The sequence below is a fragment of the Paroedura picta genome, chromosome 1 (genome assembly GCF_049243985.1).
Source record: "Paroedura picta isolate Pp20150507F chromosome 1, Ppicta_v3.0, whole genome shotgun sequence".
In the NCBI taxonomy this organism is placed as follows: Eukaryota; Metazoa; Chordata; class Lepidosauria; order Squamata; family Gekkonidae; genus Paroedura; species Paroedura picta.
This window is the reverse complement of record NC_135369.1, coordinates 184520604-184542716: the sequence shown is the minus strand read 5'-3', so window position 1 is coordinate 184542716 and position 22113 is coordinate 184520604. Positions and strand designations below refer to the sequence as shown.

The following is a 22113-nucleotide window of genomic DNA, read 5'->3' as shown; positions in this document are numbered from 1 at the left end:
ACTCAAGGCAGAGTACATGGTACTAGTCAAGAGGCTGAGTACACAGTCCTGGCCCTTATTTAAGCAACTTCCTAGGCTGTTCTGTTTTATTAGAGCCCTATGACCTTGACAGTTCTGTTGCACACAGTTTTTGGAATGTTGGAAGCTTAGGAACCTTCCCAATCTCCTCATGCAGGCCATTCAGAACATCAGAAGAGCCCTGCTGGATCAGACCAATGTTCCCTCTAGTCCAGCATCCAGCCTCACAGAGTGGCCGGACAGTTCCTCTGGAGGGCCAAACAACTGGGCAGAGAAGCTGAGGACTTTCCCTGAAGTTGCCTCCTGGCTGTTCTGGGATCCAGAGGCTTAGTGCCTCTGAATATGGAGGTTTCCCTCAGTCGCCATGGCTAGCTTGGTGCAGAGAGCCAGCTTGGTGTAGTGGTTAGGAGTACAGACTTCTGATCTGGTGAGCTGGGTTTGATTCCACCCTCTCCCACATGCAACCAGCTGGGTGACCTTGGGCTTGCCACAGTACTAATAAAGCTGTTCTGACCAAGTAGTAATATCAGGGCTCTCTCAGCCTTACCTCCCTCACAGGGTGTCTGTTGTGGGGAGAGGAAAGGGAAGGTGACCGTAAGCCGCTTTGAGACTCCTTCGGGTAGAGAAAAATGATATATAAGAACCAATTCTTCTACTAACCACTGACCAGAGGGATTGGAGGTCTGAGGCTGCAAGGAAAAGCCCTGTCCCCTCAGAAGTATTGCTTTGTATAAAAAAAACTATATATCTTAACATTTTAGGGAAAGAATCCTACTGTTATCTGTATCCTGATGGCTTTCATCTTGAGAATGCAGATACCAGAGACTTCTTTGAAGAACATAAAACCTCCCAATGCAGAGCACAGCTGGCCAGTTGGTACTTCTTCAAGATACTCCCAGATGTTAGAAAGCCAGGCCTGGCCTGCCCAAAGACAACAGGCCTGAATTGTTACTTGTTGGTGGTTGTTGAACATGTTTAATTATTGTTCCAAATATGATATCTTTTGAAACTGGTTTATGGCTATTTTCAGCAATGTATCAAAAGGTTCACTGTCATAGATATGAACTCTCTCCCTTCTTCAATAAAAATAAATGATTTTTGCTTAAACTGAATAGGTTACACATTCACAGTTTAGTCATGTCCCCTTTCCTAGAACCCAATTAGGCTAATACAAGAGTGAATCCCCCAAGGTCATGCAGTGAACTTCATGGCTGCACAGCTAACATGTCTCCAAGGGCCAGTCAGAAGCTCCACCTAGAGCCAGTTTGGTGTAGTGGTTAGGAGTGTGGACTTCTAATCTGGCAAGCCGGTTCGATTCTGCACTCCCCACATGCAGCCAGCTGAGTGACCTTGGGCTCACCACAGCACTGATTGAGCTGTTCTGATCGAGCAGGAATACCAGGGCTCTCTCAGCCTCACCTACCTCACAGGGTGTCTATTGTGGGGAGAGCGCTTCTGGGATATTCCCTTATCTTACAAATCCATGCCCATGTATCTCCAAATTTTGGAGACACACCAGTTAAGAAGAGCATTTCTAGTAGCTCGCTTAAACATCTTTCCCTCAAATGTCACCCGAGGTAGATTTTTGAAGATCCCTCCTCAGGAGAGATACTGTTTACATGGATGTAGTGTCCCTAACAAGTTGTACCATATACTTCTGGTGTGTCCTAAGTTTGAAGTATTTCGTCACCCGTTAGCTAATTATCTGAAGAAATTGAAATTCAGCTGTGTTAATGAGAAACACTGGATTAAAATGATACTAAATGTGAGGGACACAGCAACTATTATAAAAGTAGCAAAGTTTCTACTGGCAATTTTAAATGAAAATCTTTTACGATAGATTTTACATCTGAAACTGTTTGAAAATTTCATTTTATGCTTTGCAATTTTATGCCAATAAAGGTACTCTGAATTTGTGGGGAGAGGAAAGGGAAGGCAACTAAGCTGCTTTGAGCCTCTTTCGGGTAGAGAAAAGCGGCATATAAGAACCAACTCTCCTTCTTCTTCTAGCCCCTGACCCCAGTTAACAGACATCAAGAAAGGCAGTAGCAGCGATGGGACGCAAAGGCCACATTGGGAACCTCTGGTTTAAAGCAATTAAAATGCTGTTAAAAGTTATAAACACAAAAACACACCAACTATTTAAGGGCTTGACCAGGACATTTCCCTTTATTTTTTTTTAACTAAATGAGGAGAGAAATGAACAACTTTCTGACAGAAGTTGAACTAGAATACTAGAAATGCAACAGTTTTAATTCTCAGTAATTTCTTGATATATGACTGGGTAATAATACGGTAAAAGACCCATTCTTCATTTGGTCTCTACAGAATGGTGCAGCATGTCACCAGCCTGCCCCCTAGTGAGGGAGCGTGTATATTGCAGATAGCCCATACACCAGGCTTTCTCAACCAGGGTTTTGGGAAACCCTTGGGTTTCTTATTGGCCCTGGAAGAGTTTCCTGAATATATGGGAGTTAATTAAGTTTTTATACAATTTTAAATATTGTTAAACATTTATTGAGTGATATGACCATATATGATTATGTCAACCCTTCCCCACTCCCAAAATGGCCAATATTGGGCTTGGAGGGAGTAGGAAGTGACGGTGTCTCAGTTGAGCATGTACACAGCTATGCTTCCTAACCATATTCTGTACAATCGTACTACTTCAGGGGTTTCATAGAATCATAGAATCACAGAATCATAGAGTTGGAAGGGGCCATATAGGCCATCTAGTCCAACCCCCTGCTCAACGCAGGATCAGCCCTAAGCATCCTAAAGCATCCAAGAAAAGTGTGTATCCAACCTTTGCTTGAAGACTGCCAGTGAAGGGGAGCTCACCACCTCCTTAGGCAGCCTATTCCACTGCTGAACTACTCTTGACTGTGAAATTTTTTTTCCTGATATCTAGCCTATATCGTTGTACTTGTAGTTTAAACCCATTACTCTCCTCTCCTCTGCAGCCAACGGGAAAAGCATCCTGCCCTCCTCCAAGTGACACCCTTTCAAATACTTAAAGAGGGCTATCATATCCCCTTTCAACCTCCTTTTCTCAAAGCCTGAAAAATGTTTCAGGGGTTTCTCAAGAATAAAAAAGTTAGAAACGTTAGGTGGGATTGTAGCCTCGTGATTGAATGGCAGCCCATCAGGTATGCTTTGACTGGACTTCTTTAGTCACGTGTGGTTTTCAAACCTCGTTGCGCACAATTAGGTTCTAACCTTTAAACAGTTTAAGAGTTGAAACACCAGCTGCTTTCATGTACACTAAATGATGTACTTTCCATTCACTTTCCATACCCTATATGCAACTGGATTGTACTATGCGAAACAGCTATAGACATAACAGCATAAGAGAAGCCTTGTGGGATTAAGCACACATCCCATCCAATATTCTGGGTCACACAGTGGCCAAAACCCAGGGGTCCTCAGGAGGTCCACCAGCAGTGCCAGAATTCCAGAAGTCCCCCCCACTGTTGCCCCCCAAGTGTCAAGAATACAAAGCATCAATGCCCTAGACTGTCCCATTTCTCTCATGCCACCCTTCAATTGCCATTTCTCCAGCTAAAGACTAGAGCCCTGACCTATTCAAAGGCTAGGGCGAAGCATTCTCTGCCTCTGCTTCATACAGTGCTGGAACCTGCCAACAGTGGTCTCACCACCCTAATGTGACCTAGCAGATCCTTGGGGCTGTTTCAGGATGAGGACGCAGCGCAGGTAAGGAGAGGCAGATTCCCCCTGCTCCGTCACAGCCACTGAAATTGGGTCCATGCATAATTTGATGTCGGTGTAGCAGCAAGAAGGATTTTGTATGCTGCAAACTGCCCAGCACCACACAGAATCCAAGCAGCTAAATGTCTTCAAGGGGCGCGTGGAAAACAAAGGGGATCTTGCCAGGAAAGAGATTTCACTGGTTGTTTCTGTCGTGCCCCACAGATAAACCCCCCCTGATAAAGCCAACTCAGGGCTCCCAGACACGATGCCCACGGGCAACATGGTGCCCTCCCATACCTTTCCTGATGTCTTTAAGAAATGGGTGGGGCCAGGTGTAGCTAATGTCAAAGGTCATCCGTCAGGGTGACCAGTGCAGTTTCCAACCCATGGCCAGGTCGGAAGCTGGATTGAGACAGCTCAAGGACTGAAGCTTCATCCAGGTATGCTGGCAGCTGGTTTGCAGCTGCTTGCTGTACTACCTTTCCCAGAAACACCAGGTGTGAGACAGGGTGGTAGTTGAGAAGGTTTGGCGGGTCTAGCGAGGTTTCTTTAGTAGGGGGTACATCACTGCCTCCTTCAGCCCATCTTGTCTAAGCTTCTGTACTGAATAAGCAGTTATATTATTTTTATAACCCCCCCCTTTATGTCTTATGGGAATTGGAGTTCAGTGTTAACGTCAGAACTACAAGCAAGCTTTTTTGTTGTCTGAAGGTGTTCCTCCCCCCCCCCCCAATTCTTCCTCCCAACATGTCCATCACACAGAGGTGGGGGGGCAGTTGAGAAATACTCCCCAGAGTTGCCCTGCCCCTCCCAGCTTTTTTAACTAAGGCAGTGGTTCTCAACCTGGGTGTTGGGACCCCTTTGGGGGTCGAATGACCGTTTCACAGGAGTCACGGCAGGGCAAGCAGCTTGGCTGGGGGGAGGCGCCATCCGCACAAGAGCCTTGCGGGATAGATCGAGGTAGAGCGTTCATCTGTCTGGAGCAGAGGAAAATAGCGAGATCGGCATGGTGGGACAAGAGGCAGAACTGAACTGAGAAACCCTGGGGGGAAAACCCCAATACATATACAATCATGAACAATGGATCTTCACGCCATGGGTCAGTTTTGGTTTAATTTCTGTGAAAGAACACTTGCATCATTTTATGGTTGGGGGTCACCACAACAGGAGGAACTGTATTAAAGGGTCACAGCATTAGGGAGGTTTGAGAACCACTGAACCAAGGGAAAGTGGTATAAATAGATTCCTGTTTTTTAAAAACAAAAGTAATGGAGCATTGCCTCTCTTTTTTAAAACCCACATCAGAGAAATCTTCGCATGGCCTCTTTCGACAGATCCTGCTTGCAAGGCTGACCTTACGTTTTTTCCTAGGAGGATGTTCTTATCCCAGGAAAAAAGAGGCCCCGAGTCAGGTGTGTTCTCCTGTACTCTTAGCTTTGCATCTGTATTTTGATGAGACACATCCTTCTGGAAAGCAAGGGGGCATCACAGAGTGGGACTTGTTCTAATAGAATGAAAGCAAGAGGAAAGACAACATTTGCCTTGAATTCCAAACAGCCTCTGTATTCAGCTTTAGTAACTGGTTGCTAACATGTTTTTTCCTTGTCATTTGTAATTTAGTAATTTAATAACTGGGGGCTAGTGCTTTTTTATTTACCTGTCCAGACAAACTTGCAGTATTGAGCTGCAATGGACAAGAGCTGCTTCTGCACAGATGGCCAGGAATCCCTTTCGGTGTAGGCCTAAATCACTAGAGTAGCTCAGCAGTTTTTCCATCTGTGCCAAGTTGGCCCCAGATCTCTTAAAGCCACAGTCACCTTCAGGCTAGACTCCCGTCACTCGGTCTGTGGGGGTCTTCCCTTGTGCCTCCTCTGGAAGCTGCTGCTGACAGACTCCTCGCCAGAACACCAAGGAGAGCTCACGTTTGTCCAGTGCTGAGTCAGCTGCGCTGGCTCCTAGGGGAGTTCTCAAGATGCTGGCTTTGACCTTGAAGGCCATTCAGGGCCTGGGCCTGACATACCTGTCTCTCCCTCCCCAGGTGCCCTCTGTCCTGCCAGTTCCAAGAGGCTGGGGGCACCTGGCCCAAGAGTATCTGCCTGGCCATGACCGTGGACTTCTTGGTCCTGGCCCCCAGGATGGTGGCATGAGCTTCCTCATGAAATGCCCCAGGACCAGATAAGCAGGCCATTGTCACAACTTATAGTTGTAATGCAGGGCCATTAAGCAAAGGAAAACTTCCAAAAATGTTAATTTTTTCATAAAGCAGTATTTTTTTTAAAAAATGCTGTCAAGTTGCAGCTGACTAGTATTTTCAAGACGAGCCTTTGAGAGGTGGTTTGCCACTGCCTGCCTTTGAGTCGTGACCCTTGTGAGTGTCCTGCACAGTGCAGGGGGTTGGACTAGATGACCCATGAGGTCCCTTCCAACTCTATGATTCTATGACCTGAGCATTCGGCCAGGAGGCATGGGATCCCCGCCCTGGTCAGTGGGGCCGGGCTAGGAGCCGAAGGGGGCGTTACGGATTGGTCTATTGCCCCTGCCCCGAGCCTCTGCGGCAGCCCATCGCCCCTCCTGCTACTCGCGGGAAGCGCCCCGCCCCAGGGACCGGGAGAAGGGCCGTGGCCGCTTTGCGCAGGCGCGGGCTCCGCCCCTGGAGGAAAGGAGGAAGCCGCAGGTAAGCCATTGGGGCCGCCCCAGAAGGCAGCGGAAGGGGAAGGCGCGGAGTGGGTGCCAAGCGCCAGGCGGGGACGGGAGCTCTCCCGGGATTCCAACCGCGTGGCCGGAGCCGGCGGGGGGGAAGGGGAGAAGAGCCACGCAGGACCCTGCAGGGCTCTTCCTCGGGCTCCTGGGGCAACAGGGTCCTGCTTGTCCTCCCCTCCCTCCTGGAGAGGGGAGCCCCGAGGAGGAGGAGGCGGCCAGCTCAAGGTGCATGGGGGGAGCGGGACCATCCCGTCTCTTCTCCGGATCCTCTCGGGGAGCGGGCTGGAGGGACGCCGCAGGCCCCTTTTGCAGGCAGGGCCTGCAGGCAGGGCCTAGCCAGGCTCCATCCCCCGGAGGTTGACCAGTTCCCCGTCCGGGGCCGGATTTGAACCCACGCATCGCTGTCTGCTATATTGGGGCGGGGCTGGGGGGGGGAAGTCCTGGAGATTTGGGGCGGTCGCTTGGGAAGGATGGCCCCCCGAGATACTGATCTCTGCATAAAGCCCCTCACCTCCCCTTTCCAGTACTTAATTCCCCAGGGGAACGAAGCCGGTAGCCCCTTGCAGGGAGATTCCACACGTGCCAAGTAATGCCGGTGGAACTCTGCGACTCTTTGCAAGTGGGTTTTGCCATTCCAGGCCAGCAGAATCCGGTTGCAAAGGGCACACATGGAGCGTGGCATGCAAGGGAGTTATTGAGCAGGTTGTCTCTTGAAGCAGTTGAGACCCAGCAAACTCACACCAAAGAAGAAGAAGAGTTGGTTCTTATATGTTGCTTTTCTCCACCAGAAGGAGTCTCAAAGTGGCTTACAATCGCCTTCCCTTTCCTCTCCCCACAACAGCCCCCCTGTCAGGGAGGTGAGGTTGAGAGAGCCCTGATATTACTGAACAAGAAGATTTGGTTCTTATATATGCTGCTTTTCTCTACTTGAAGGAGGTTCAAAGTAGCTTACGTTCGCCTTCCCTCTCCCCACAACAGACACCCTGTGAGGTGGGTGAGGCTGAGAGAGCCCTGATATCACTGCTAGGTCAGAACAGTTTTATCAGTGCCGTATCGAGCCCAAGGTCACCCAGCTGGCTGCATGTGGGGGAGCGCAGAATTGAACCCGGCATGCCAGATTAGAAGTCCGCACTCCTAACCACTACACCAAACTTGCTCACTACTTCTTATATGTAGAAACTTCACGTTTATGAACTGGGGTGCAGGCCTGTTTCAATGTGCATACGTTTTTGGGGTGGGGGAGATGGCTGTAGTAGTTTTCCTTGGCCCAGCCAGGATAATTTCAGACTTGTCCAGCCTGGTCTAAAGACATGTGCTTCAAATGGTTTGTGTGGCCCACTGTGGTTTCCTCATTCGGGGGCCCCTTGCCTTGTGACTCGCAGAACATTCCATAGCGCCGCCTGCTCTCTCTTCATGTGGCTCTCTCTCTCTCTCTCCTGTGCAGAAAAAGCCAATTTCTGAATAATCTAAACAAATGCAGTGCAGTCTTGGCAGAGGCCACCTAGCAAAGGGTGGGTTGGGGGGAGGCGGAAAGTCAGCCAGGAACAAGTCAAGTTCCTGCTTGTTGTAAAACAGTGCTTTATTGTATATGGAAGGGATTGCTTCTGTGAATTCAATAAGGGAAATAAGTAGGATTGCCTGGAGGTATATGGAGTCATCCTTACAGCCTCATTTTCCCTTGGTGGGCCTTGTTCTGTAGCTGCAGTTCGTGGGTGGATTTTGGCAGCCAGAGGTTTTCTGGAAGCAGGTGGTGAGCTCATGCGCTCACGACTAGTGCTGATGTCAGAAAGCGGATGTCTTTGCCCAGGGAACCCCAACCCCACCAGCACCCATTTCCTGACACCCACCATGTGTTTTTAGAAAGTGGGTGAGGCCAGGTGAGCTTTCACCGGTCAGGGCTTCATTGGCCAGTAGAAATCTGATTGGCCATGCAGAGCAAAAAGTTTGCAGCAGCCATTTTATCATTCTGCTGTACACCCAGGGTCAAAATGCCAAAGGTGCTTGCAGGCTCAAAAATGTTGGGGAGCCCTCTTGTAGCCGATGAATCGGGTGCATCAGAGATCCCTAGTGAGATGCCCAGAGGTTCTTTGGTACCCACCCATGATGTACCTGATTGAGTTTTATGTCTTTCCCTACCAGCCAAGGAAGAAGAAGAGCTGGGGTTTTGTACCCTGCTTTTTACCATCCAACGGAGTCTCAAAGCAAATACCTTTCCTTCCTCTCCCCACAACAGACTCCCTGTGAGGTAGGTGGGACTGAGAGAGCTCTGAGAGAATTAGGACTGGCTCAAGGTCACCCAGCTGGCTGCATGGGGAAGAGGAGAGGCCGCTGCAGGAATCTTTGTGATTCTGGAAGAGGGCAGTGGGCACGATCTCAAAATGGCTGCCAGAGGAGGCAGAACCAACCACAAAACGTCAAGGGTGATGTTTGGTGATGCCAAAACCGAACGGTGTCTCTTCACCATGTCAGGCAGAAGGTCTGATTATAGAATCATGGAGTTGGAAGGGGTTTTGCTGAAGCCACAATTGAAGGAGCTTTGCCCCTTCCCCCCAAGCAGCCCCTTGCACCAATTGGTCATGATCTGGATAAGAACCCCAGATGGGCCACTCCCGGACCCTGAGCCTGATGCTTGACACTCCTGCTTTGAACTTTATTTAGGATAAAAAGCTGTTTGGCGTATCAGGGTCCACAATCGTGACCCGTTCATCTTATATTCCAAGCTCACAAGTTAATACAGCTACTTTAAAGAGCTTCTTCCTTTCATCATCAATAGTTGTCACAGTTTACACAAACTGGAGCTGTTCGTTCATGTCATGAATTTAATGGCACCGTTCAGGTACTTGTTGCTGCATGGGGGCGGGGGGGGATGATGATGATAGTATCTTTGGGCTAGCACATCTTCTTTGGGGGAAGTGAGCTAATGAAAGATTTGTTCAAATCCTAATTCAACTAAACAGACTGTGGTTGGCTCTTCCCCTCACACTCATGATCCTGCACATGAAGTTGTCTGACTGAATCAGACTTGATCCATCGTGGTCAGCAGACTGGCAGTAGCTTTCCAGGTTTTCAAGTGAGAATCTATCCCTTTTGACTGGAGATGCCGGGGGTTGAACCTCGGATAAACTGGTGAGCCAAGAAGAGGCTTTTCCCCTGAGCCACAGCCCCTCCAAAGGGGTGTGTGTGGGCAGAGGTCTTTCACATCACCTGCTGCCTGGTCCTTTTAGTTAGAGATGGCAGGGACTGAACTTTCTACCTCTGAAGCAGACTCCATCACTGAGCAAACTCTGCACACCAGAGTTAAGCTGTGGATTTTGCAGGGAAGAATGGCAGCTGTATTCTCTTCGATTTCTGTAACGGAAATTTGTCCCGGTTGTTGCATGCAGGGGAAAACAAAATGTCCGAAACCGAACTGGTGGCAGAAGAATACCCGACAGAGATACAGGATTATCTTTCCACCTTTGAAAAATCTCTTGGCTCTGTGGATGAAATGCTCAAGACGATGATGTCCGTGTCCAGAAGTGAACTTCTTCAGAAGGTAAGAGGGCATCACAGGTAGCTTCCGTCCATTTGGCTAACTTTCAGCAGAAACTGGGAGGGAACCCAGTGAGTGGTTGTGTTTAATATTAGTCTAGTCTGTATTGCTGAGATTATTTATGGGCAGGGGTCCCCAACATAGTACCCGCTGACACCTTTTGTGGCATCCGCCAAGCGTTTTTCAGGAAGTGGGTGGGACCAGGTAGGACTTTTGGTTAACAAAGCTTCTGATTGGCCATTGGAGATTTGATTGGCTATGCAGATTTTTTTTTAAAGACTGCTTTGGCAGCAGCTGACAATACAACACAAGGATCTGAACTGTGCCACTGAAATTAAGCTGTGGAAAACCTTTTCTGGCTGGCTCCACCTCCCACAGCAGCCATTTTGTTGCCAGAATTCCAGAAGTGCTCACAGGCTTGAAAAGGCTGTTACCCCTGGTCTAGAGGCTAGAAAGCAAGCATATTCTCTGGTCTAGAACTTGTTAGAATTGAGGAAAACCCTGACTGTTAAGACCTTGCTAAACTGCTGTGTTATTCCTTCTATATTGGGATGGAGAACACGTCTAAAAGAATATATAAAAGTATCTTTTTTCCTGTTCTTTTCAACACCTATCACACAATTCACTGCCTGAGGTCTTTCCACACACATCTGTGTTCCTTAACGATTAAAATCCAATCTGTAACTTCTTTGGGCAAAATTTTTAAAAGTACATCAGGGGAATTTTGCCCTCCAAAGCTCTTCTTCCATGCATAAATGAGTCATGAAGCAAGAAGTCCTGACAGACATCCATGTTTGACAGCATCCATGTTTGGTTTTGTAAGCTGTACACTCACATAATTGGAATTCCCTAGAAATCCTGTAAGAACAACGTGATAGATGGATTGACTTGGACAAAGGCCACCGTTTCTCCTTTTTACTTAAGAGAGAGCCTTAATTTCCCTGCCTGAGTTGTTTAAAATAACCAGTTGCTCCACACGCCAGATTGCAGGCAGATCTCGTGGAGAGTCCTGTTTCAGATAGCTTCCAATTGACCGTTTATGCACTGGGAACTTCACTGCCCCAGCTCCTGTGCAGGAGCACAAATTCAGGGTGTATGAGGTGCACCAAGCCAAATGTGCCCCCATGTGGGTACAGGAAGAGGTGGGGCAACCTGCCGCGACTAAATCTCCAGCCTGCAGCCTGGCATGAAATCTCCAGTGCGTAAACAGTCATTGAGACTGGTATGGGGGCCATGATTCAGTGACAGAGCCTCTGCTTGGCAGGCAGAAGGTACTAGATATAACCCCTCAGCATCTCCAGTTAAAGAACCAGATAGGAGGTGGTGTGAAAGACCTCTGTCTCAGTCCCTGGAGAACTACCGCTAATCTGAGTAGAGAATATTAAACTGGATGGACCAACCAAGGCTCTGATGTAGGAGAAGGCAACTTCATGTGCTCAAGTGAAATGTGATCGGTTGCAAGGGTTTTCTCAGCAGATCTCCCTCAATTGCAACTGGCTTCACCTCCTTTGGAAGCCATTTTTTGGCAGCTGTTTTGTTGCTGCACCCACCTGAACAGAAAGTAGTTCTGTTTTGGAAGTGCTGATCTGTTTTGGAAGCCCTTCTGGTTTTGGAAGACCCTTGCTAGGGAGCCTTCAAGCTGGATGGATCAGTAGTGGCTTTTATGATGGTGTTGCCGAAATATATTCTCTCTTAACATGTGTAACATGCTGAGTTAAGTTGATTTTTAAAATCTGTTTTTTATTATCTGATGGGCTTTAATAGATTTTATTGCAAACTGCCAATGTTCTGTATGAAAAGCAGTTCAGAAACACACAACATTGATACAAATCCAAGCATTGAGTTGGCCCTATGGGAGGTCTGCTTTGGTTGACCTGGCTGTCTTGAATCGTGGCCTGTATAGGAACAGATTATCCGGTCCATGGGACTTTTGGAGTGTACGTTGGCCAAGATGTAAACCTTTGAAATTTGGCAGTCCCCGATGCACATCTCTTCTCTGCCATGAATTTATGATGTGGCTAAGTAATCCTATGCTCTCCATCTGAAATATAAGAAAGTTCTGAGTTCATTGCTGGACCTTATGAGAAAATAGTAGTTTGAGCACTCAGAAGCACGAATGTATATAATAATCATTGTTGGTATAATAATTAAGGACCATGATTTCAAAGTTAGTTGCCATTTTGGGATTTCTATAGCATTCTAAAATGCAGTCTGAATAGCGCATTGTCCCCACACCCTGTCTTTGCTTTCCTTCCTCCTTGTTTTTTTCCCCTAAACAAATTGGATTTTTCTATAGGCCTAGAAATTCACCTGAGTTTGCAGAACTCCAAATTATAGCAGTGTCCGGGTCAGTTGTCCAGATTCCTTGACCTGCTCAAGGAACCAGTCCTGAGCGGATAGATGCAAGGATTATCCGGGACCCCCCCCCAGTTAAATAGGTCAGCTGAGTCTGATTATCAAAGCCCCAGCAAATTTTGAGATGCAACAGGAATCTCGTTGTAAAAATAGATGTACAGGTGCCAGGAGTTTCCTTACTGAAACTGAATCGCAACAAAGCCAGCAAAGCTATAAGGCGGCCCATGACCCCTCCCTCCCAAATCAAATCTTGGCACGCAAGAACCAGGTGCAAAACACGTTAACTGCTTTCCCATACTAAAAAGTCCACCCAAAGCGGTGCACATAGTTAGTTTACACCAGTGGTCCCCAACCCCCGATCCGGGGACCGGTGCCGGTCCGTGGATCAATCAGTACCGGGCCGCGGCTCCTCACCCTCCTCCCCGGCTGCTGCCTCGGGTGCTGCCCTGACACTCTGCTGCCAGCTCACCTTTGGTGCTCTCCTGCGGCCACCATGGCTGGGGCTCCCCCTCGGCGTGGCACTGCACAGCTGCTGCTGGCAGCGCCCCCAGTGGGTGGCGGGAAATCGGGCGCTGGCAGAAAAGCAAGTGGAGCAGGAGCTCAGCTGGCGGCAGCGACGTCCCTTGGCAAAAGACTCCTCCCCCCTGGGCCTCAGTAAAATTGTCAAGCGTTGACCGGTCCCCAGTGATAAAAAGGTTGGGGACCACTGGTTTACACAACATGATTCCAGCCACTCAAGACCCATGAACATCACATGACAGAACCAAAGAAATAGATCAAATAAATAGGTTGAAACAGCATAGAAAAAAACAGCTCATGGCATGAACATGCAATCATGGCAAGAACATGTGAACTTGAGAACAGAGTCTTGATACCCCTTTGGAATTGCTACTGTAAAATTGGAAGGGGGAAAACTTGGCATTGTCTCTGTTCTGACATTGTGTTGACATGGTGTTTTTCTGAATCATAGAATTGGAAGGGACCTCATGGGTCATCTACTCCAACCCCCTGCACTATGCAGGACACTCACAACCCTAGCGCTCATCCACTGTAACCTGCCACCCCCTTAAGCTTTCACAGATTCAGCCTCTGATATGTTAACGAAATACCGCAAATGCACATGATGTTGTCCTTTTTCTATTTTAGCTGGATCCCCTGGAACAAGCAAAATTAGATCTGGTCTCAGCTTATACATTGAATTCACTGTTCTGGGGTGAGTATGCCTACATACTCCAGTTTGGTGTAGTGGTTAGGAGTGAGGATTTCTAATCTGGCATGCCGGGTTCAATTCTGCACTCCCCCAAATGCAACCAACTGGGTGACCTTGGGCTCGCCACGGCACTGATAAAACTGTTCTGACCGGGCAGTGATATCAGGGCTATCTCAGCCTCACCCACCCCACAGGGTGTCTGTTGTGGGGAGAGGAATCGGAAGGTGACTGTAAGCCGCTTTGAGCCTCCTTCGGGTAGGGAAAAGCGGCATATAAGAACCAACTCTTCTTCTTCTTCTTCTACATTCAGGACAGTAACTAAACTCTGCCTAGTTAAAACAGTCTGAATCATTTCTTCTGTGCCTTTGGTGTGTTACTCTCTGACTCTGCCACCGTTTGCAGATAGCTTTTAATGCATTTCCTGTTGTGATATAGATCTGTGGTCCCCAGCTCCTGGTCCAGGGACCGGTACCGGTCCGTGGATCAGTTGGTACCAGGCCGTGGCTCTTTCCTTGTCCTCCTCCCCAGCTGCTGCCTCAGGGGGCTGCCCTGCCACTCTGCTGCCGGCTCACCTTTGGTGCTTTCCAGCAGCCGCCATGGCTGGGGCTCCCCCTTGGTGTGGCACTGCGCAGCTGCTGCTGGGAGCCCCCCCGCCCCTCCAGTGGGTGGCAGGAAGTCAGGGGCACCAGCGGGAAAGCAAGTGGAGCAGGGGCTAAGATGGCGGCAAAGTCCCTCGGCAAAAGACTACCCCCCCCCCTTGCCCGGGCCTCAGAAAATTGTCAAGTGTTGTCCGGTCCCCGGTTAAGGGCCACTGATATAGATGATTCTCCAAAGTTCATTTCCTCCTGTGCAGCCAATGTGCCTGGCTGCAGCTGAAGTGTGCAGGAGGGATTGCTACTACCGTGCCTTTTCTAAAAAAATGAAATCTTCCTTTTTCAGTGTATCTTGCCACTCAGGGCGTTAATCCAAAGGAACACGCAGTAAAACAAGAGCTGGTAAGATTCTCCATTTGCCCCTCCCTATTTGAGTGCACACCTCCCCCTTGCTGCAAAAGACTTTGCATAAGATTAAATTGGCACTTAAAGAATAGGTTTATCGTGGATGAATTATTATTAATGACATGCATTTTCAGTATTTTGAAATGTGTGACTTTCCTTACAGCAGATCTGTGATCACTGATGCCCGTTAGGCACCTGAGTACAAATCAGTCTTGTCCGCTGGAAAATTGATGATTTGATCCATGTTTGTGTTTTATTTTCAGTTTGATTTGCCAGCCCAGAATAGCTCGAGGAAGGCAAAGCTGGCCCCTTGCGTGCTCTTCAAGAAGTCCCCTTTTCCAGTTAGGTCTACTTTGAAAATGGAGAAGTACCCTGCTTCTGCAATAGAAAGCTAGCACTGCAGGGAAAGAGCCGAGATACTTTTGCCTTCAAGTTGCAGCTAACATACGGCTACTCTGTGGAGTTTTCAGGGCAAGAAATTAATGGAGGTGTTTTGGCATCGACCCAGGACTTCCTTGGTGGCCTCCCTTCTGAATAACGATCAGGGCCAACCCTCCTTAGCTTCTGAGATATGAGATCAAGCTAGCCTGGGCTGTCCAGGTCAGAGCAAACGGCCATATTCCCCACCCCCGATATCCTTGTTCTCTATGTGCAGAGAAGCTTATCTGTCTGGAGAGCATTTAATAAGACGTTCTTCCACCTCTCTCTACTCGGCAGCCTGAAAGGGAACCAGGTACAGTTTTAATCTAAGTCTGCACAATCTGTTTCCTGTGTAGACTCAGCCTTGAAAAGCACCTCCCTCTGTATTCATTATAGGCTCCAAAAGGAAGCCTTCACAAATTAGAAATTAGTAACCTCGGCCAATTAAAGGCATTTAGCTGATTGGTTTGGCAAATGCTTACACCCAGTTCTTACCACAGCTTGCTTCAGGCCGATTCTGCACGGGCAAATCCCTGATTTGAGATTATGTTGCTGCCAGGCCGACGCCCTTTTGGGCCTGGCGCAGATCAAGCCCCAGAAGCCCCAGGCTAAGGGAACGCAGAATTTTCTGAGTTCTCCTAGCCCACTGTGGGGGCCAACAGGGCCTGTCCCATGACAGGCCCGTGTAGACAGTCTTCCAAAGGGGGCGAAAAATGCCCCGGCTAGGTCTGCTGTGCTGTGCTGTGGGGTGGACCATTTTATTCTGCAGGAAGGTGGGATTGCATTCCACGCAATCCCACCTTCCTGCAAAATAACACACACATGCCACCACACTGAGGTCCCCTCCTGCGTGGCCGAACTAATCCGCCATTACTTTATTTCCCCGTGGGACACATTTCAGTGAGACACCAGATGCCCTGCTGAATTGTGTCCCCTGGGTGGACACAGACTGCTGCGATGCAAGCAGCTCCGGTGTGGCCGCTGCTGTGCGGAATGGGCCTCATTGTTCTTTAAGAAGAATATTGAAAGGCACAAAGCACACACACGGAACAGTCATTAAAAGTTTAGTGAAGCTTTAGTTGATTAATCTGTTTTATTAGGTTGAATACAGACTAATTTCCCCCCAATGGAGCCTGTACCTTTCACCAATTCTGCTTTCCTATTAGAGGGGCCCTCGATTTGCCACTCATGCAATTCCCAAGCGGGGTCCCCCAGACTCCCCAGCCAACCTGAGCAGCATTTTCAAAACATCAGTGAGCTGCAGCGGGGAGGGGAAGGCAGTTCTGTTCTTTTGACAGAAGTGTCTTCCGTTAGTCCGGATTCCAACCCATTCACTCTTAAAATTCTCATTCCATGCTGATTGTGCTCCCCAGCCTGCATGCTTGGGCAGCTACAGCCAGACTACATCGTGCTCTGGTTGAGGGGTCCCCAGTCTTTGTCCCATCCGATAGCAATTCTCCAGAGGCTCAAATGATCTGAGCCTCTCGGCACCATCTGTTTGAGAACCTGCAGCTGGAGAAGAGCCTGGGATCTCCCCCGTGCCAAGCACGTGCCCGCCCACCAAGCTCCGTCTCTCCCTCCTGCCATATTTTGCAAGCCTGAAACCAATTTTTAGAATAAGATTTCCCAAGTTACCCCCGCCCGCTGCTCCCGATCTTATTAAAGAGATGTCACAGGTTATAGGATGCTCTACAAGGCCCCTGGGGTAGTTGAAAACTACTCATCAGGCCAGGTGTCAACACTGGCGATGAAGAGTTGATAAACGGCCAGATGATAGCCAGAATTTGTTCTTGCAGCCTGCAAATAGCGTTTTGCTCAGCCTATCGGCATCCCCGAGGAGTGCATGCGCACGGGTTCCTAAGTGGCAAACGTAACAGCAAAAGCTGTTGCCATTTGCCTTTTGACAGGCCAGATAAAGACGTATTCTGTTCTGGAACCCCTGTCCGATTTCATCCAACCACCCAAGGCTCATTTTAGAACGTCTCCAAGCAGAATAATCCCTTCTGGCAGGGAGATTTCAACAGCCACAGGCCTATCGAGGGAGCATCGGGTCAGAAAAAAATGTAAATAAATAAAAAGCCAAACAGGACATGTGCCAATTTCAATTTTCCAACTCTTGAGTACATTCACTATAGGCTAACGTGAAATTTTGCATCTAGCTAAAGTGCAATGAGCATGCCGGTGGGGGGGGGGGGGGGGAGGAGGGATAATATTTTGGTTCAGATGAAGAGATGCCAAACAAATCCCATTTTTCCTTTGCAAATGAAAATATTCAGCGCGCCAGAGCAGAGTGTGTTTGAGTGAGTACCTGCAAACAAGAGTACTAGTAGTTTGCAATTAGTTATGGCTACATATACTCTAGCAGTGCGCTTTTACTATACATTAAAGACAATATAGCGTTCATATTTATATTTGTAGTACCTGTTCTGATGGACAGCCATTAATCCAAGCCCACGAGGGTTCCCTCCAGCCCACATTTTCCAAACTAAATCTTTTTGTCTGATTTTTTTTTTAAGTCAGCAAGGTTTCTCAGTTTCCTATACCGTACTCCTGCATCTAAATGGAATATGAAGACAAACCCAAAAGATTTATTATCAGCCATAAATATGTCTCTGATTCAGAATTACTGGACAGCACATATCCAACTGGTGCCAAAAAAGCTTTTAGCGTTCTTGCCGAACTGGATTCTTTACCACTGAGAAAATGAATTAATGGGCAAATTGGAAGAAAGGGAGGGGGAAATCCTTCCCATCTTTGCTAGTAAATCAACCACCCAATACTTTAAAAGTCATACAGGAGTAAGAAAAAGGTAGCCTTGGAGATTAACGCAAGCCCAAGTATTTATAGGAAAACACACTCTCCTGGAAGTTATAAATAATTATTGGACACGCAACTTTCTTTTTTTCCATTCCGTAAGTGAAAAGCTGTTTGGGGCAGACAATTCAACTCTCAGAAGGGAGAGGAAGGAAAAAGGATTATCTTATTTTAACTTGTAACCCCCCTTTAGGATCTTGGGAAGGTTGAAATGTCTGTTTTCGGAGACACAGACAATTGTTCTGAACAAATGCATGCTCTAGGCTTCCTTTCAGAACTCAAAAGTTGAGCAAAATATACTTTAGCAGACCCTTAAAGGGTCTCACAGACAGTGTGTTCCATCTCTATGTGTGTGTGCACATAAAATTTCTATCCTGCCTTTCTGCCCTTATGGATTACATAAAACCGCTTTATAAAACCATTAAAATCAACCCACTCGCCAAAACACACGTTTTAAAAACAATGAAGAAACAGACCTGAAATACATACAAAACATAGCAATTGAAACGTTGGTTGGAGAGCCAGTTTGGTGTAGTGGTTAGGAGTGCGGACTTCTAATCTGGCATGCCAGGTTGGATTCTTCACTCCCCCACATGCAACCAGCTGGGTGACCTTGGGCTCGCCATGGCACTGATAAAAGTGTTCTGACCGAGCAGTAATATCAGGGCTCTCTCAGCCTCACTTCCCTCACAGGGTGTCTGTTGTGGGAAGAGGAATGGGAAGGCGACTGTAAGCCACTTTGAGCCTCCTTCGGGTAGGGGAAAGCGGCATATAAGAACCAACTCTTCTTCTTCGAGTGATCAGTGAGGGAATGCAAATAGCTGTGAGGGAAGACAAAACAATGTCTTCATCTGCTGGAAGAAGATGGCGACAGAGGGGACAGGAGACTTTCCCTGGGAGAGAGTTGCAGGGCTTTGGTGCCAGGACCAAGAAGGCCCCTTCCTGGGTAGTCAACTGCCTAATCTCAGAAGGTGGGGAGACGTGAACAAGGACATCTGAAGATGGGTGTGAAGAAATACATTTTTTTTTTGTTTTAACAGGCTATTTTATTTCTGGGCTGAGACCAGGCAGGGAGGGGGAAGTCAATCAGTTGCTCTCCGGGTGCAACCCAATCATACAAATGCAAATAGCTGTATCTAAAGGCAACCGGGTGGTTATGTGTCCCCTCCCCCCCAACAGAGAACAGATTTGGAGATGCTAAATATTAGAGCAGTGGTGACCAAACTGGCTCTCCAGATGTCCATGGACTACAATTACCAGGAGCATGGCAGGGACTCATGGTAATTGTAGTCCATGAACATCTAGAGAGCCACAGTTTGGTCACCCCCAGCAGCTGGCTCAAGGTCGACTCAGCCTTCCATCCTTCCGAGGTCGGTAAAATGAGTACCCAGCTTGCTGGGGGGTAAACAGTAATGACTGGGGAAGGGAATGGCAAACCACCCTGTCAGGAAAACGCCAGGAAAACGCTGGAGGGCGTCACCCCGAGAGTCAGACATGACTCAGTGCTTGCACAGGGGATACCTTTACCTTTTATACTAGAGGGCCTCCAGGAAGGAGATTCCTGGAGACTGCCAGGAAATGCTGCTTTGACCAAACTTGACTTGGTCAATAGGTGGAGAAAAAGAGGCGATAAAACTCAGAAGAGCATGGAGGAAGCTCTGTTTGGTGGGGTCCATCAAGGGTACAGAACTCTTACCTGAAGTCTGGGGCAGGCAGCCATTTTGACCGCATGCTTGCGTGGAGAGCTGGAGAAAGGTTTAAGATATTGGAAATGTGGTAGAAATCTATACTTCTTAAGCTGAAGGAGCCTGCCCTATATTTTAACACCTGGCAGGGCATGTATAGCAAGAGGGACAGAAGGATTTGCATCTTACCCAGCTCTTTTGGTTTCTTGATCAATCTGATGCTGTGCTAAAATTGAACATGAATTAGTGGAAGGGACACATTCCATTTATGGGAAATTTAGTCTGTCCAACTCAATATTGTTGTTAGGTGCAAAGTCGTGTCTTACCCATTGCGACCCCATGGACAACGATCCTCCAGGCCTTTCTGTCCTCTACCATTCCCTGGAGTCCATTTAAGTTCACACCGACTGCTTCAGTGACTCCATCCAGCCACCTCATTCTCTGTCGTCCCCTTCTTCTTTTGCCCTCGATCGCTCCCAGCATTAGGCTCTTCTCCAGGGCTCTTCTTTTATTGTCCTCTTTTATCGCCCAACTCAATAAAATAGATTAATCAATTGAAACTTCAGTTGGATAATTTGGGAATTTTAAAATGACTGTTACTTGTGTATGTTTTGAGGCTGTTTGGTCCTTACAATAATTGCTTTTGAACAAATTTTGAGTTCAGTGGCACCTTTAAGATCACACACACGAGCCTTGTAGTGCTTCCTTGAAGATCTCCAAGGTCAGGGCTTCCAGTCATCTCTTCAGGGATCCGGTTCCAGAGAGACTGGGGGGGCCACGGCAGGAAAGGTTCAGGTGCTGTTCATTACTAGACAAGTGACCTAAGTGTGGGGCAGCCAGCAAGCAGTGACCTGAAGACCACAGCTGGCAAACAGGATTGTGTGGAAGGAGATAGTCTTTCAGATAGAATTAGAATCAGAGTACATTTTATTGGCATAAAGTCTTTCAGATATGTGAGGCCCAGGCCACAAAAGTGAATAATCCATGTAGTGCCAGCTTGGTGTAGTGGTTAAGAGCAGCGGCATCTAATCTGGCAAGCTTGGGTTGATTCCCCACTTCTCCGCATGCAGCCAACTGGGTGACCTTGGGCTCGCCAAAGCACTGATAGAGCTGTTCTGACTGAGCAGAAATATCTGGGCTCTCTCAGCCTCACCCACCTCACAGGGTGTCTGTTGTGGGGAGAGGAGAGGGAAGGCGACTGCAGGCTGCTTTGAGACCCCGAGTAGAGAAAAGTGGCATATAAGAACCAACTCTTCTTCAGTAATAGGAATGGAAAGGGAAGGTGATTATAAGCTGGTTTGAGACTCCTTTTTCTTCAGTAACATCAGGGCTCTCTCAGCCTCACCCACCTCACAGGATGTCTGTTGTGGGGAGAGGAAAGGGAAGGCGACTGTATGCCACTTTGAGACTCCTGGTTGCGAAAAGGGGGTATAAAAACAAACTCTTTTTCTACACCTTTCTTTGTGCAGTAATTTTTATCTGTCCTCGTTTCAGGAGAGGATACGAACATACATGAACAGAGTGAAAGAGATCGCGGACAAGAAGAAAGCCGCCAAACTGGACAAAGGCGCTGCTTCGAGATTTGTGCGGAATGCTCTGTATGAACCAAAACCGCAAAAGGAATCTGCCAAGAAATCTCCGCTGGCCAAAAAGAAGAAAATGCGCTAGGAGGCCCTTGTCACTAGGGGCTAATTGGGGTACAGGGAGACAGAATATTTTTAACAGCACCTTTCGTCCATTTTCTATACAACGGGAGCCTACGTTTTGATGAGAAAATGTGAAAACTACTACTTGAGGCTGTGTTCTCTGCCAGTTATCCCACTGTGTATTCTTAAGGAATGCCTGAAAAAGGGAGCTGCTGGCTGAACAGCTGTTGCAGTTTGGCCGTTTTAGGGATATAAAACCACATCCATTTTCTGTCTAGTCTGCAGAGCTGCTTGGTTAGGTCTAATCTCAACACCTTTTTAATCTATAAAAAGACCAGTTATTCATACACCAGTTCTGTAACTGTAAGTACAGCAGTTGGACTCGTGGACTTCATTTGCCAAGTCCCCAAATGTCTTATTTTGTGGTGGGATTTAAGTGAAACCATCTGAGTGGTGCTAAATGCCCTCCTGATCCTGTGCCACCCATTTCAGGAACTCACAACATCCTTGGCCCTAAACCGAATTCTCAACTGGCACTGTAACAAGACTGTATGAGATACACAATTGTTTTCCTGTTTGGCCCCCCAAAATATTTTAATGCTTTGAAATTTTTATTATTGCATTTTTCAGTAAATACAAAACCCCAAACAAATAATATATGGATTTATTTTTGATTGTGTGTGTGTGGGGGGGGAGATGTTGGAAGTTAGGGGATGAGGAACAGAATTCTTTGTGGTTGGTAGTGGGGCAGCGATGAGGAAGGCTAACGCCAATCCAGGCCAGAGAAGATTCAGGATTCTGCTTCCCAAGTAGAATATCTGAGTCTTGGACACATTGGGAGGTATTGTCATGAGCATGGGAAAGTCCTCAAGAACTCCCCCAATGCCATAATCCTGGTCTGATTCCCCCCTCCCCCCAGATTGCACATGAAGCTGTCTTGTGCTGAATCAGGTCCTTGATCCCGCAAGCTCAGTTCTGTCTACTCCAGGGATCCCCCATCCTTTTTTGAGCCTGTGGCCACCTT

The 22113-nt window shown here is 47.8% G+C and overlaps 1 protein-coding gene across 4 annotated transcripts; it reads left to right on the top strand.

Annotated features, from left to right (window-relative positions):
• Window positions 1–6257: 6257 nt before the first annotated feature.
• On the top strand, window positions 6258–21744 carry C1D (C1D nuclear receptor corepressor). Of its 4 annotated transcripts, none has more exons than XM_077314899.1 (6): window positions 6381–6403; window positions 8569–8674; window positions 9813–9964; window positions 13463–13529; window positions 14466–14521; window positions 20938–21744. In XM_077314899.1, the coding sequence occupies exons 3-6, from the start codon at window positions 9824–9826 to the stop codon at window positions 21109–21111; spliced, it is 438 nt and encodes a 145-aa protein (XP_077171014.1). In that variant the 5' UTR covers window positions 6381–6403; window positions 8569–8674; window positions 9813–9823; the 3' UTR covers window positions 21112–21744. The 4 variants fall into 4 exon arrangements, with proteins under 4 accessions (XP_077171021.1, XP_077171014.1, XP_077171030.1 ...); XM_077314890.1 differs by lacking the exon at window positions 6381–6403 and adding an exon at window positions 6419–6654; XM_077314906.1 differs by lacking the exon at window positions 8569–8674 and having other exon boundaries at window positions 6258–6403.
• The last annotated feature ends 369 nt before the right edge of the window (window positions 21745–22113 follow it).

Excerpts from the sequence above, each read along its gene's own strand:
- C1D (XM_077314906.1), top strand. The coding sequence starts at position 9,824 with ATGTCCGAAACCGAACTGGTGGCAGAAGAATACCCGACAGAGATACAG. Across the intron at positions 9,965-13,462 it reads GAAGTGAACTTCTTCAGAAG|CTGGATCCCCTGGAACAAGC; the intron begins GTAAGAGGGCAT and ends TTTCTATTTTAG. Across the intron at positions 13,530-14,465 it reads ATTGAATTCACTGTTCTGGG|TGTATCTTGCCACTCAGGGC; the intron begins GTGAGTATGCCT and ends TTCCTTTTTCAG.